Below are 15,705 nucleotides of genomic sequence, written 5' to 3' on the forward strand. Positions count from 1 at the left end.
ACACTGCGTTTATATTGATTTAAGCATAGACTGATTTATGTCTGCTATACCTAAGATGTTATTGAGGTATCTTTTTACCCGCATTATTGCACTACATATTATATATAATTTATGATTGATTATGTCTAATAGCAATTTTTTGTCTATTTGATTCTGTATTTCATATACAGTACTGAGGGTGATTTTTTTGCCTCCTTAATGATATGTAGGCTTGTATAAGCCACTTTGTATATGAATAATTTCTTGAATTTTTAACGGCCTCTATAATAAAATATATGGTATTTAGCCAAGTGGGCGTTAACAAACGGGGACATTTAGCATTTATTAGGGGTGTATTACCCAGCAGGGCAGTTTTATTGTGCACTAGTATCTTCATATTTTAATTTTTTGTACTTGCACCAATTTTGTTTATTAATAAAGTGTTTAGATTTAATTTGGCGTTTGCTTCCATTTTCTTCTGATTGGTTCATATATTGTTGTGGGAAGTGCCACAGATTAAGCCTTGCTATATATAGGTGAACTTATAAAAACACTGTCTGACATACACACACAGCTCTGCTACATACAAATACAGCTTAGCTATATAAACACAGCTTTCCTGCTTGCACACACAGCTCAGCTCTCTTACATACACCCACAAACTCTTCTACATAGACACACAGCTCTCCATCATACATGCACATACAGGTCTGCTACATACATATACAGCTCTACTATATGCTCACACACCTCTCCTACTTACACATATAGCTCTGCCATGTAAACACACAGCTCTCTTTCATACACACAGTTCTGCTACATACACACACAGCTCTCATACTTACACATAGCTCTGCTGTGTAAACACACAGCTGTGCTACCTCCAGATACAGCTATGCTACATACACTCAAAGTTCTCCTACATACATGTACAGCTCTGCTGCATAAATATACAGCACTGTTATGTCCACACACAGCTCTGCTACATACACATATCTAGTTCTGCTATGCACACACAAGTCTTCAACATACACACACAGCTTTATACATTACTACATGTTGAAGTTCCTGATCATATGACAAGAAAGGTCTTCCAGCAAGTCAAGTGAAATGTCATTCAGCTACTCAGGAAGCATTTGTGCAAGTCTTAATAGCTTTCTCTGATACTCTGCACTGACCTGGCAGATCAATGTCGGTCAGGAGGAGAAAGAGCAGTTCTTTCACTGACTAGTAAGAATGACGTGGAACACTAGAAGCAGCCCTCAGATTATAAAATGCATATACATTTTAGGAAGATTTTTACTTTATGTTCCAAAACATATGGAATATTGTAGTAAAAGATGTAGCTAGTAGAGATAAGAGGATTGATTTGTGGGACTCCGATCCAGCATCCAGGTCAGTGGTTCCTGGCGACTAAACGGGTGGTCAGCTAATCTCTTCCCTTCCGGTGTCCTGGTGCTCCAATTGATCTATAAGGGTTTATGCAATGTCATCTGTGCATCTCATAGCATTGATGATATCATGCCAGTCATGCCTAATCAAAAGCAAGCTGGAGATGTCCAAAAGGTAAGAGATTTGCTGGCTTCCCATCTGGCCACCACTGACCTGGACGCTGGACCTGAGTCCTACTAATCAATCTGCTCATCTCTACTGCAATAAACCGTTTGTTTTTGAATATAAAACAGACTGTTTAGCAAAAATAAATCTTACTAAAATGTTTGTTAACTCAACCAGTGCTAAGCAACATAGGGGTAATAAAAATGTAAGTAAAAAAAACTGACCTTCTCTTTGGTGGCTATGTTGAAGCAATCTGTTGTTATTTATAAACCATTTGACGGTAACATGCAAAGTCTAGATTTACATATTTTAAAGTAACATTTTAATTTAATCTGCTAAAATTAGAAGATACTAACCACAATTGTTTCCAATTTTTAAAGGGGTTTCCTACTTTTAAATTTAAGTTTAATGGGCTCATCTAGACTCACCTCCTAGACCATTGTTGCCTCTCTGCATTTGGTACTATGTTCCCCTCGAGTCACCTGGCACCAACATCTGGGGAGGATGGGGAAGGCATGACCAGTGTAGTCTCTCAGCAATCACTGATCGACTGCAGCCTTCACATTTTGTCTGTAGAGTAAGGAAAGAAATTTTAACAAATGCAACACAAGCCAGTGATTCTGTTTACTATACTTGATGCCAGGTCTTTAATTTTTGCATTAAGTGTTTCAGACTAAAAATGTAATACATTTACAAAATGATATTGTATATTGTTTTAAATTGTTGCTGTATGCTGCTTTCTGAGATTTGATTGCTATGTCCATTTTGTAGAACTAGGCACAAATCCAATTGAAAGTTCTGGGATTGAAAAAGGAGCTTTTCTAGGAATGAAGAAACTGTCCTACCTCCGAATTGCAGACACCAATATTACAAATGTCCCTAAAGGTAAAGCATGCATTTTGTCTTTTCATTGGCATCTCCAACCAGGTTTTCTTTATAAAACAATGCTAGAATTGTCCATGTGTCCTATCTCGTATTGCTGCTCAGCAGAGAAAGCCACCTCTCATGCAGTTCTTGCAACAGTATTAAGTAGTTTATTAAAGCAAAGGCATTGATCACAGGGTGACATATTTTCACTCTGGTACAATCCTCCAAACAGCAAGATATTGCAGCTCAGATCTGTTAGTGAATAGGACAGTAATAGCTCATGCACCCTGCTGACAGGCACAGCACACTTTTTGGAAGAAATATACTTGTTTTAATGCTTTATGAAGTTTTTGAAATCACTCTAACATAAAGGTGCACAAGTTAACGCTACTATAGTTAATTTCATAATTACCATTTGACAAGCTTGCAGTCGTTACATTCTAGCAAAAGTACATTATTTATTTGATATATATATATATATATATATATATATATATATATATATATATATATATATATACACATTTTTTTTCATTTAGATTGGTATAATAAACAAACATTTTGAGAATAGATGGAATTCAGCCAATTCTAATCAGCCTAATTGTTTTTTTAAATCACAATTGGTTCACTAAACTGGGAAGATGCAGAACGCCAGTTCGGTCTGCACTATTATTGCCCCTTGTATACTCCACCCTTACCTTGTGAAGACATAAGCATGAATAATACCTTCTCTGAAATAATGAGACTTGTTAAGAGCAGCTGAGTCATTTACAGTCCGTGTGAGGTGTGAGACATTCAGTTGCTGCACAGTGAGTTTTTGTAGTCTACCATAACAGCTGGATTGGATGCTGGAGACAGAGTTTATGTGGCTACGGCCTATTTGCGTTTGTTATGTTAATGCTCCTACATAGGCTGGTGACAATGTGTGTGTGTTTGTGTTTATGTGTGTTTGTGTTTACCTACTGGCTTAGTAATAAGAATGTCAGGCTGACATCTTTTCATTACTAAAGGTACCGTCACATTAAGCGACGCTGCAGTGATATCGACAACGATGCCGATCGCTGCAGCGTCGCTGATGAGCTGTCACACAGACAGCTCTCCAGCGACCAACGATGCCGGTCCCCGGGTAACCAGGGTAAACATCGGGTTACTAAGTGCAGGGCCGCGCTTAGTAACCCGATATTTACCCTGGTTACCATTGTAAATGTAAAAAAAACCCAGTACATACTCACCTTCTGATGTCCGTCAGGTCCCTGGCCGTCTGCTTCCCGCACTGACTGTGAGCTCCGGCCGGCCGTAAAGTAAAAGCAGAGCACAGTGGTGACGTCACAGCTGTGCTGTGCTTTACGGCCAGCCGGCGCTCACAGTCAGTGCGGGAAGCAGACGGCCAGGGACCTGACGGACATCAGAAGGTGAGTATGTACTGTTTTTTTTTTACATTTACAATGGTAACCAGGGTAAATATCGGGTTACTAAGCACGGCCCTGCGCTTAGTAACCCGATATTTACCCTGGTTACCATTGTAAAACATTGCTGGCATCGTTGCTTTTGCTGTCAAACATGACGATACACGCCGATCTGACGACCAAATAAAGTTTTGGACTTTCAGCAACGACCAGCGATATCACAGCGGGATCCAGATCGCTGCTGCGTGTCAAACACAACGATATCGCTATCCAGGACGCTGCAACGTCACGGATCGCTATCGTTATCGTTGCAAAGTCGTGTAGTGTGAAGGTACCTTAAGCCTAGGGCTAGGTGTCATTGACAGCAGCTGACACCAAGCCCCATCACCCTGAAGCCACTGCTGCAGCATAAAAAGGTGTTGTTAAACCAAGAAATTGCATCACAAAACTTTTTTTCTAAATATCTTTGTTTAGCTCAAAAACCCTTCATTGTTGGACAAAAGCGCATGGAAAAAAACGCATCCAAAAAACGCATGTTTTTGCAGCAGCATTTTTCCTGCCAAGAGATGCAGAAACCTTGCAGAACTTTCTGCAAGAAAATATTCAACGTGCGCACCTAGCCTAACTGTCTATATATATATATATATATATATATATATATATATATATATATATATATATATATATATACACATGGTATTCAGGGCCTAGTAAGTAAGGTGCTACAACGGATCAGGGTGTAAGAGTGTACTCGGCAAGATATACTCGTCATAATACCAAAATGGAGTAAGAAAGCGAGCACATATTTGTCTCAACTCTTTATGTCCAGCTAAAGGGGTCATGTTCAGTTTCAGGTGAGGGGAATGATGTCAGTAGTCTATTGTATTCTTCCCACCCACTGGCTAAGGTTCATCTCCCCCATCCTGGTTAACACCTGTTCCAGTACATGGACTGGGCAAACCTTTGTCTCATGGCAAATTCAGACAGGATGCGGTGATTGTGTTTGTGTACCTTTATACAGTGAATTAAATAATTATTTGATCCTTTGCTGATTTTGTAAGTTTGCCCACTGGCAAATACATGAGCAGTTTATAATTTTAAGGGTAGGTTAATTTTAACATTCAGCGATAAAATATCAAAAATAAAATCCAGAAAATCACATTGTATAAATTATATAAATTTATTTGCATTTTTCAGTGAGAAATAAGTATTTAATACTTAGTGGCAAGCACAGCAGTCAGACATTTTTTGTAGGTGATGATGTGCACATGTCAGGAGGAATTTTGGTCCACTCCTCTTTGCAGATCATCTCTAAATCAATAAGATTTTGTGGCTGTCACTTGGCAACTTGGAGCTTTAACTCCCTCCGTAAGTTTTCTGTGGGCTTAAGGTCTGGAGACTGGCTAAGCCACTCCATGACCTTAATATGCTTCTTTTTGAGCCACTCCTTTGTTGCCTTGGCCGTATGTTTTGAGTCACTGTCTAGGAAGACCCAGCCAAGACCCATTTTTAATGTCCTGGTGGAGGGAAGGAGGTTGTCACTCAGGATTTTACGGTACATGGCTCCATCCATCCTCCCATTGATGAAGTGAAGAGAAACACCCCAAAAACATAATGTTTCCACCTCCATGCTTGACAATGGTGGACTGTGTTCTTTGGGTCATGGGCAGCATTTCCCTTCCTCCAAACACGGCGAGTTAAGTTAATGCCAAAGACCTCAATTTTTGTCTCATCTGACCACAGTACCTTCTCCCAATCACTCACAGAATCATGCAGGTTTTCATTGGCAAACTTCAGATGGGCCTGCACATGTGCCTTCTTGAGCAGGGGTACCTTGCGTGCACTGCAGAATTTTAAACCTTTATGGCATAATGCGTTACCATTGGTTTTCTTGGTGACTGTGGTTTCAGCTGCCTTGAGATCATTAACAAGTTAGTTCCCCCCGTGTAGTTTTAGGCTGATCTCTCACCTTTCTCATGATCGATGGTACCCCACGAGGTGAGATTTTGCATGGTGTCCCAGATCGATTTTAATTGACAGTCATTTTATATTTGTTCCATTTTCATTCTATTGTACCAACAGTTGTCTCCTTCTCACCCAACATCTTATTTATGGTTTTGTAGCCCATTCCAGCTTTGTGCAGGTCTATGATCTTGTCCCTGACATCCTTATAAAGCTCTTTGGTCTTGTCCATGTTGTATTGTTTAGAGTCTGACTGATTAATTAATTCTCCGGACAGGTGACTATGTAAGACAGCTGTCTTTAATGCAGACAATGGGTTGATTAGGAGCGTCTAACTAGTCTGTAGGAGCCAAAACTCTTAGGGTACCGTCACACAGTACCATTTTAATCGCTACGACGGCACGATCCGTGACGTCGCAGCGATTGTATGATTATCGCTCCAGCGTCGTAGACTGCGGTCACACGTTGCAATCACGGCGCTGGAGCGATGCCGAAGTCCACGGTAACCAGGGTAAACATCGGGTAACTAAGCGCAGGGCCGCGCTTAGTAACCCGATGTTTACCGTGGTTACCAGCGTAAACGTAAAAAAAACAAACAGTACATGCTCACCTGCGGGTCCCCCAGCGTCTGCTTCCTGACACTGACTGAGCCCGGCCCTAAAGTGAAAGTGAAAGCACAGCGGTGACGTCACCGCTGTGCTGTTAGGGCCGGAGCTCAGTCAGTGTCAGGAAGCAGACGCTGGGGGACCCGCAGGTGAGCATGTACTGTTTGTTTTTTTTACGTTTACGCTGGTAACCACGGTAAACATCGGGTTACTAAGCACGGCCCTGCGCTTAGTTACCCGATGTTTACCCTGGTTACAAGCGAACACATCGCTGGATCGCTGTCACACACAACGATCCAGCGATGTCAGCGGGTGATCAAGCGACGAAAGAAAGTTCCATACGATCTGCTACGACGTACGATTCTCAGCAGGATCCCTGATCGCTGCTGCGTGTCAGACACTGCGATATCGTAACGATATCGCTAGAACGTCACGAATCGTACCGTCGTAGCGATCAAAATGGTACTGTGTGACGGTACCCTTAATGATTGGTAGGGGATCAAATACTTATTTCTCACTGTAAAATGAAAATACATTTATATAGTTTATACAATGTGTTTCTCTGGGTTTTACTTATGATATTCTATCTCTCACTGTTGAAATTAACCTACCCTTAAAATTATAGACTGTTCAAGACTGTGGACAAACTTACAAAATCAGCAAGAGATCAAATAATTATTTCCTTCACTGTACGTACACATTTTGGTCACTTCCCTTCCAGAATTACCAAAGAATTTTGGGTCACAATGTAGTGTCCAGTATCAGAAAGTGGGGTTTACTTAACCCCTTAAGGACCATGTCACTTTGTACGTTAATTACCGAAACTTATTTTGTAAATCTGATCAGTGTCACTTTATGAGGTAATAGCTCTAAAATGCTTCAATGGATTCCAATGATTCTGGAAAATGTTTTTTTTTTTGTGACATACTGTACTTCATGATAGTGGTGAAAATTTTTGGGATGACTTGTGTTTCTTTATGAAAATATAGGGAATTTGGCAAAATTTTCATAATTTTCAGAATTTTATTTCTTATGCCCTTAAACCAGAGAGATATGTCATACAGTATAGTTAGCAAATAACCTTTACGACATGTCTAATTAATATCAGCACAATTTTTGAAACATATTTTTTTTTGTCAGTTAGAAGTGTTAAGAGTTGATCAACAATTTGTCATTTTTGAAACAAAGTTTGCAAAACCATTTTTTAAGGGACCATATCATATTTTTTTAATGAAAGAAAATATTCTAAAGTGACACCTTTCTAAAAACTGCAACCCTGAAAGTCCTCAAAATCTCATTCAAGAAGTTTATTTACTCTTCAGGTGCTTCACATTAATTAATGGAATGTGGAAGAAAAAAAAATAATATTTAAGTTTTTTCAAATTTTTTTTACTTTAGCCCCAAAGTTTTTATTTTTCCAAGTGTAGCAGGAGAAAATGAACCTCAAAATTTGTTGTGCAATTTCTTCTGAGTATGTCGTTACCTCATATGTGGGTAAAAACAAAACTGTTGGGTGCATGGAAGCACTTGGAAGGGAAGGAGCGCTGTTTGACTGTATGAACTCGAAAATGGGTGCAATCGAGAGCAGACACCATGTCGCATTTGGATAGCCCCTGATGTACCTAAAGAGTAGAAAACCTGCATAAGTGACCACTTTTGGAAACGAGACCAATAAAGGAAAGTATCTCGCTGTGTGTTAGGCACCTTGAACCCCCAGGTGCTTCACAGAAGTTTATAATGAAGAACTGTGAAAATAAAAATTTAAATTTTTCACACAAAAGTTTTCTTTTCACCCTCAATTTTTTATTTTCACATGGATAATAGGAGAAGAGGGACCCAAAAATATGTTCTTGCATTTCTCCAATACCACCTATGTGGTTGAAAACTACTTTTGAGCCACAGTGCAAAGCTCAAAATGGAAGAAGCGCCATAGTGGAGTTGGCAGAGCCCCTGAGGTGCCAGAACAGCAGAAACCTCTAATAAGTGATGTTATTTTACAAAACTACATCTTTGAATTCTTTCGTCTAGGGGTGCATTGAGCATATTCAGACCACATGCCTTATAGAAATTAATACTATTGGTCGGTGAAGAAAGAATAATTACATTTCTACAGATAAAATGTTGTTTTAGCCCCAAATTTTTATAAAGGCTAATAAGAAAAATAAACCTCACAGTTTTTTGTGCAATTTCTCCTGATTGCAGCAATTCACTGCATGTAATCGAGAATTACCTTTGAGGCACAGTGCAAAGCTCAGAAGGGAAGGAGTGCCATATTATAGTAAACATTTTACTGTTATGGTTTGCAGGTGCCATGACCCACTGGAAGAGCCCCTGAGGTGTCAGAAAAGCAGAACCTCAATATGTGACCCCATTTTACAAACTCCATCTATTAATTAATTAATCAAAGCATGCAGTGATCACATTGACACCATGGCTGCGTCGCATAATTTTATACCATTGGGCAGTGAAGAAAAATATTTTCATTTTTACCACCAAAATTTAGTTTTAGACCCACATTTTACATGTTCACAAGGGGAAATGGGTTAAAATGGCACCAAAATTTGTGACACAGTTTGTACAGAATGTGGAAATACCCCATATGTGGTTGTACAGTACTGCTTAGCCACACAGTGAGACTCGGAATGTAAAGAGCGCTATTTGCCTCCTGGTGCACAGATTTTCCTAGAATAGTTGGCAGAATAGAGCAGAATCAGACCTCAAGTAACACCATTTTGAAAATTATACACCTGCCAAAAATGTGGACGCTACATGAGGTTTAAGCAGACTGTAGGGCTAAGAAGGGATATGGGCATTTTGATTTGGGGCTGCATAATTTGTTGGATTTCTTTTAGGGGGCCAAAAGGAGCCCTAGCGCTATTCCAGAGCCTTTGCACTACCGGTAACATGGAAACCCCATATATTTTCATTGACATATGATGCACCTGAGTGGGTACTTGCTTTTTTGTGGATTGAGTGGAAGCTTTTGTTGATAACATTTTATATAACAGTTTGGATCACATTTATCCTGGGCTCTACTTACATTGGCGTTTCCATCTAAATTTCTAAGTGACGAGATTCAAATGAAACCCCCAAGAGATCCATTTTCATATAATAAGGAAACACAGTTATTTTGGACTCTGTCTGGCCTCTGTTCAGTGGTGTCCTTCTTTTCAAAAGTGCACAAAAGTGTGGCCAACGGTTTATGCACTCCTAAAACGACGACCAGTGACTCCATCTGCCTCATTACACAGAATCTTTCTCCGGGGGTTCCATCTGAATCACGTATTTCAGAGATTTACATGGAAACCCCGTAGAGTGCAGGGTAAATGTGCGCCGAGCCTCACTGTGAACTTTGTGAGACAGAATGAAAAAATCAACCGCAGATTAAGTCTTGGTTTTATTTATTTTTTTTCCACCGTTCCTCATGCATTATAAGTGATAAGATGACTTATTCTAATAAGTTTTTTTAGTCATCATATATTTCCTTGATTAAAACCATGACAACCCCATAGATGCATAACACTCACTGTACAACAATGAAATGCAGCAATAATAAATCATTCATGTTGTGAAATCCCTTTATGACCAATTACAGACATAGCACGTCATGAGCGGGTGTCAGTTCACTAATAAATATATATTTTTATGTAAAAAAATAAAAATAAGCAAAAGTACACATGTTTGGTATCACCGCATCCAGAACGACCCCATCTATAAAGGTGTCACACTAAGTAACCCGTTCAGGGAATGCCATATAAGAAAACCATGGCAAACTATGCTGGAAAACCAGTGGAATAAACAAGATCAAAAAGACAAATGTAAATAAAAATGGTACAGTGAAAAGCGCCAAAACATAAAAAAATGACATGAATGAGGTATCGCTGCAATCGTACTGACCTGAAGAATAAAGCTTCATTATCAATTTTACCACATGAGATTAACCCTCCCCCCTCCATGAAAACAATTCCTGAATTGCTGGCTTTTGTTCATCCTGCCTTACAAAAATCAGAAAAGAAGGCAATCAAATAATGTTATGTGCCCTAAAATGTTACCAATAAAAATGTCAACTCGTCCCACAGAAAACAATCCCTCACATGATACTGTCTGACAAAAGATAGAAATATTATAGATATCAAAATTAGGGGATGCCAAATAAAACGCTTCTTTTAGTGTGTGACAGCAGCCAAACATAAAAAAATATAAATCTAGTACCTCTGTAATCACACCAGCACAAAGAATAAAGTCGTCTCATCACTTATACCGCACGAGGAATGGCATAACTAAGAAATGAAACCAATTCTTCATCTGATGTTGATTTTTTTAATTCTGTCTCTCAAAGATCGCAGTAAACCTCGAGTCACATTTATCCAGTGCTCTACACTGAGCGCTTACACTGGGGCTTCCATGTAAATCTCTGAAACACTTAATTCAGATGGAACCCGTGGTGGAAGATCCACTATAAGGGCTCATACTCACTTGCGAGCAACTCGGATGAGTCTCGCACGGCAATACCCGGCACTGCACCCGGCACTCATATCGGAGCATGGGGCCGCATAGCAATACATGCAGCTGCACGCACCGCTCCTGAGTGCGGGGTGCAGTGCCGGGTATTAACATGCGAGACTCATCAGAGTTGCTCGCAAGTGAGTATGAGCCCTAATGAGGTAGATGGAGGCACTGTGGAAGCCGTCTGAGCTGTGATCCAGCTGTGTCCATCTTTTTAGGCGTGCATAAAAGCAAGGTCGACCACAGTTCACACTTCTGAAAAGAAGAGCAACACTGAATAGAGGCATACAACAAAATTATGGTCGACTGCACTTTTATGCAATCCTAGAAAGATGGACACTGCTGGATCATAGGTCCTATGGCGTCCACAGTGCCTCCATCTGTCTCACTATAGGGAATCTTCTGCCTGGGGTTCCGTCTGAATCACATATTTCAGAGATTTACATGGAAACTGTGATGTAAGTGCTCAGCATAGAGCACAGGATAAATGTGCTCCAAGCCTGAGATCCTTGGGAGGCAGGATGAACAAAACAGCAGATAAAGAATTGGTTTTATATTTTTTTCACACCATTCCTCATGTGGTATAAGTGAGTAGATGACTTTATTCTTCCAGAGGGTGCGATTACAGCGATATCAGATTTATATATATATATATTTTATGTTTGGCTACTGTCACACAGTAACAGATGCTTTTATTGCAAAAAATAGTTTTTCCATCACCATATATTGAAAGCTATAATTTTTCCATATTGCAGCCCTCAGAGTCATGTGAGGGTTTGATTTTTCCAAGACTAGCTGACATGTTTATGGGTACCATTTTCAGACGCATGTCATTTTTGTTTGCTTTCTATTGCGATTTGTGGGAGACAGAATGAAAAAGAACCAGCAATTCAGGCGGTTATGTCATTTCCTTGCGGTAAAATTGATAAGGCAGCTTTATTGTTCGGGTCAGGACGATTACAGCAATACCACAGTTACCGTATTTTTCAGACTATAGGATGCACCGGACTATAAGACGCACCCAGGTTTTAGAGGAGGAAAATAGGGAAAAAAATATTTGAGGCAAAAAATGTGGTAAAATGTAATAACATAAATAGCATACTATTATATGTGGTGTTGTTATATATAATAGTACGTTATTATATTGGAAGCTATGGGTAGAAGATGGTGCTGCGGGACCAGTGTGGTGTCTGTTAAGTACTATATGAAGACGCTGGAGGGTGAGTATAAGAATGGGGGTAAAGGGCTTATATTTAAACCACCACTCCAGCACTGAAAAATGGCATGCTGGGAGTTACAGTTCACCACAGGAGTGGCAGAGTGCTTTATTGTGTGTTGTAAAGACTAACCTTTTAATTGTGGCAGCCAGCCACGCTGTGGTGAGGTAAAAAGCTGGAGCATCCCATGAGCGCACAGAGCCCTCTGTCTTGTTGCCTCTCCACAGCTCATAAGAGGAAGCTTGCAGATTCTAGTGCGGTGTCTGAAGGACCTGTGATGACAACATGAAGAGGGAGGGCTCTGTGCTGTCATGTGATGCTCCAGTCCGCCCTCTTCATGACACAGGTCCTTATGCCGCAGCACAGTACTAAGCATCCAGCACAGCCCGGGTCGGAGCTGTGCTGTTAGGTGTGAGACATCCCTCTCTCCTCTGGCACTCTGCTCCTGCCCCCTCCTCCACTGGACACACAATTTCCCCAGCTGCTACAGGAATCTGGCGCTGGGGTAACCATGTGGGTCCGCTGTTTAAGTGAAGGAATATTCATTTGCTGCTCCCCGCTCACTGCTTGGCACTGACAGGTGGGCGGGGAAGCAGTTAATGATTATTCCTTCACTTTAATCATTGGGACCACGTGGTTTCCCCAGCACCGGATTCCTACAGCAGGGACATTTTCCTGCCTCCTATCAGTGGAATCCCAGTGCGATCCCACTCGCCGCTGCCCCCTCCCCACGTTACATCCCTACCATAAGACGCACCCCACATTTCCTCCCAAATTTAGAGGAAAAAAAGTGTGTCTTATGGTCAGGAAAAATACGGTATATCTTTTTTTTATGTTTTGGGGCCTTTACTCAATAAAAATTATTTTATAGAAAAAATAATTATTTTTCCATCACTTTATTCTGAGAGCTATAACTTTTTTATTTTTCCTCTGTTGGAGCTGTGTGATGGCTTGTTTTTTGTGGGACAAGATGACGTTTTCAGCAGTACCATTTTTATTTATACTTGTCTTTTTTATCACATTTTATTCCACTTTTTGTTGCATATAATGAATTGCACATTGACCAAATACATAAAATGTGAATTACAGAACCAACAAAGCAACAACAATAAAGTGATAAGTGCATATACCAATAAATATGCACCCTGACTTATGTTCCTGTTGTGCTTCCGCAAACCCCTTTGTTCTATAATATGGGCTTGATTCATTAAGGTGTTTACAACACAATTCTGAAGTAACATACCTTAACCCCTTTACCTTCCGAGGGTGGTTTGCACGTTAATGACCAGGCCAATTTTTACAATTGTGACCACTGTCACTTTATGAGGTAATAACTCTAGAACACTTGAGTGGATCATGGTGTTTCACAATGTTTTTTCATGACATATTGTACTTCATCATAGTGGTAAACTTTCTTAGATGTTACTTGTGATTATTTGTGAAAAAAACGGAAATTTGGCGAAAATTTCGCAATTTTTCAACTTTGAATTTTCATGCCCTTAAATCACAGAGATATGTCAAACAAAATAGTTAATAAATAACATTTTTCACATGTCTACTTTACATCAGCACAATTTTGAAACCAAATTTTTTTTTGTTAGGAAAACCACTTTTAGGCCTGTTTCACACGTCAGTAGCTCCGGTACATGTGGTCACAGTTTTCTCACATACCGGAGACAATGACTCACGTAGACACATTAAAATCAATGTGTCTCTGCACATGTCAGCATGTTTTCATGGACCGTGTGTCCGTTTGAAAAACACGGAGACATGTCAGGGGTGGAGCCGCATATTCATCACTGTAATGAGCGGCACCACGTGACCGCTCATACAGGACAAGCTGCGGCACTGAGAGGAAGCATCTGGGTGAGTATTTTAATGCCAGCGGGCGGGCGCACAGGGGGTGGGAGGCGGGAGCTGACCGGGAACTTTATTTTAAAAACAAAAAAAAATTAAAAAACATGATTTTTCATTCCTTCTCTCCAGCGAACGCTGCTGGGGAGAAGGAATGAATGGCGGCTTCAGCACAACACGCAGGGGGGACAGCGCTTACTGTAGCGCTGTCTCCTGCATGGTCCGTGTGGTACTGTCACGGGGAAACTAGGTGGGCAAGAGCTAATAACCCGGGCCCCTGCAATTTCCCTCAGACTAGGGAAATCCTGACTGACCCTCTACCTAGAGTTTACACTGATGGTGTGCATGTCTAGGCCTCGACCCTCGCCCTGTCTTCTGTTTCAACCCAAGGCTGAAATCACCGCCCACCACCCAGTGAAAAGATCATACACCAATACCCACAGTTAGAACAGACAAGGATAACGGAAAATATACATCACGCCGCAGTCACTCAGGAATACACTATAAATGCGCAGGGCAAAATAAATACAAATATAGGAAGAAGTAAATAAGACAAAGGGAAAATACACCACCAGCAACGATACTCCAACTACTAGCTCACCACTCCAGACCGAGATAACAACGCAAAAGACAGAAGCTATAATCGGCGACGCCCAATGTTCAGGAGAACTATTTAAAGGCAATGGGCATGACCCAGCTTCCAATCCGAGCATCAGGTAAATTAACCCCGGACCAGCTAGATAAAATCTAGCCGACGCCAATGAGCACATAGTGGTCAAAAGCGGAATTACCGCTGTCTGTCGAACGACCTGGTCTGAACAGCGTCCGACATGACAGTACCCCACCTTCTACGAGGGACCCCAGGGCCCTCACGGCTTATAGGACCCGGCTTGTCCAGATGGCGATGGTGAAAAAACCTGACCAGCCGATCCGCATGAATGTCCGAGGCTGGTACCCAGGACCTCTCCTCAGGCCCATAACCACGCCAGTGTACCAAGTACTGTAAAGTGCGGCGCACTATACGAGAGTCAACCACCTTGGAGACCTCAAACTCCAAATTACCATCCACCAAGACTGGAGGTGGCATAGGCGCCGCATCCACAGAACCCACCACTTTCTTTAACCCCTTCCTGACATCTGACGTACTATCCCGTCGAGGTGGGGTGGGCCCGTATGACCGCCGATGGGATAGTACGTCATACGCGATCGGCCGCGCTCACGGGGGGAGCGCGGCCGATCGCGGCCGGGTGTCAGCTGCCTATCGCAGCTGACATCCGGCACTATGTGCCAGGAGCGGTCATGGACCGCCCCCGGCACATTTACCCCCGGCACACCGCGATCAAACATGATCGCAGTGTACCGGCGGTATAGGGAAGCATCGCGCAGGGAGGGGGCTCCCTGCGGGCTTCCCTGAGACCCCCGGAGCAACGCGATGTGATCGCGTTGCTGCGAGGGTCTCCTACCTCCTTCCTGGCTGCAGGTCCCGGATCCAAGATGGCCGCGGCATCCGGGTCCTGCAGGGAAGGAGGTGGCTTACCGAGTGTCTGCTCAGAGCAGACACTTGGTAAGCCTGCAGCCCTGCACAGCAGATCGCAGATCTGGCAGAGTGCTGTGCACACTGCCAGATCAATGATCTGTGATGTCCCCCCCCTGGGACAAAGTAAAAAAGTTAAAAAAAAAATTTTCCACATGTGTAAAAAAAAAAAAAAAAAAAAATCCTAAATAAATAATAAAAAATATATATATATTATT

At 41.5% G+C, this 15,705-nt stretch overlaps 1 protein-coding gene across 1 annotated transcript in view; it reads left to right on the forward strand.

The window, feature by feature from the left end:
- The window catches only part of DCN (decorin), a 178,851-nt gene that overhangs the window by 78,182 nt on the left and 84,964 nt on the right, over nt 1-15,705 (forward strand). Inside the window, exon 5 of the mRNA XM_077265424.1 lies at nt 2,308-2,421. Coding sequence (XP_077121539.1) covers nt 2,308-2,421 — 114 coding nt within the window. The remainder of the gene's footprint in view (nt 1-2,307; nt 2,422-15,705) is intronic.

Source organism: Ranitomeya variabilis, chromosome 5 (assembly GCF_051348905.1).
Source record: "Ranitomeya variabilis isolate aRanVar5 chromosome 5, aRanVar5.hap1, whole genome shotgun sequence".
Classification (NCBI taxonomy): Eukaryota; Metazoa; Chordata; class Amphibia; order Anura; family Dendrobatidae; genus Ranitomeya; species Ranitomeya variabilis.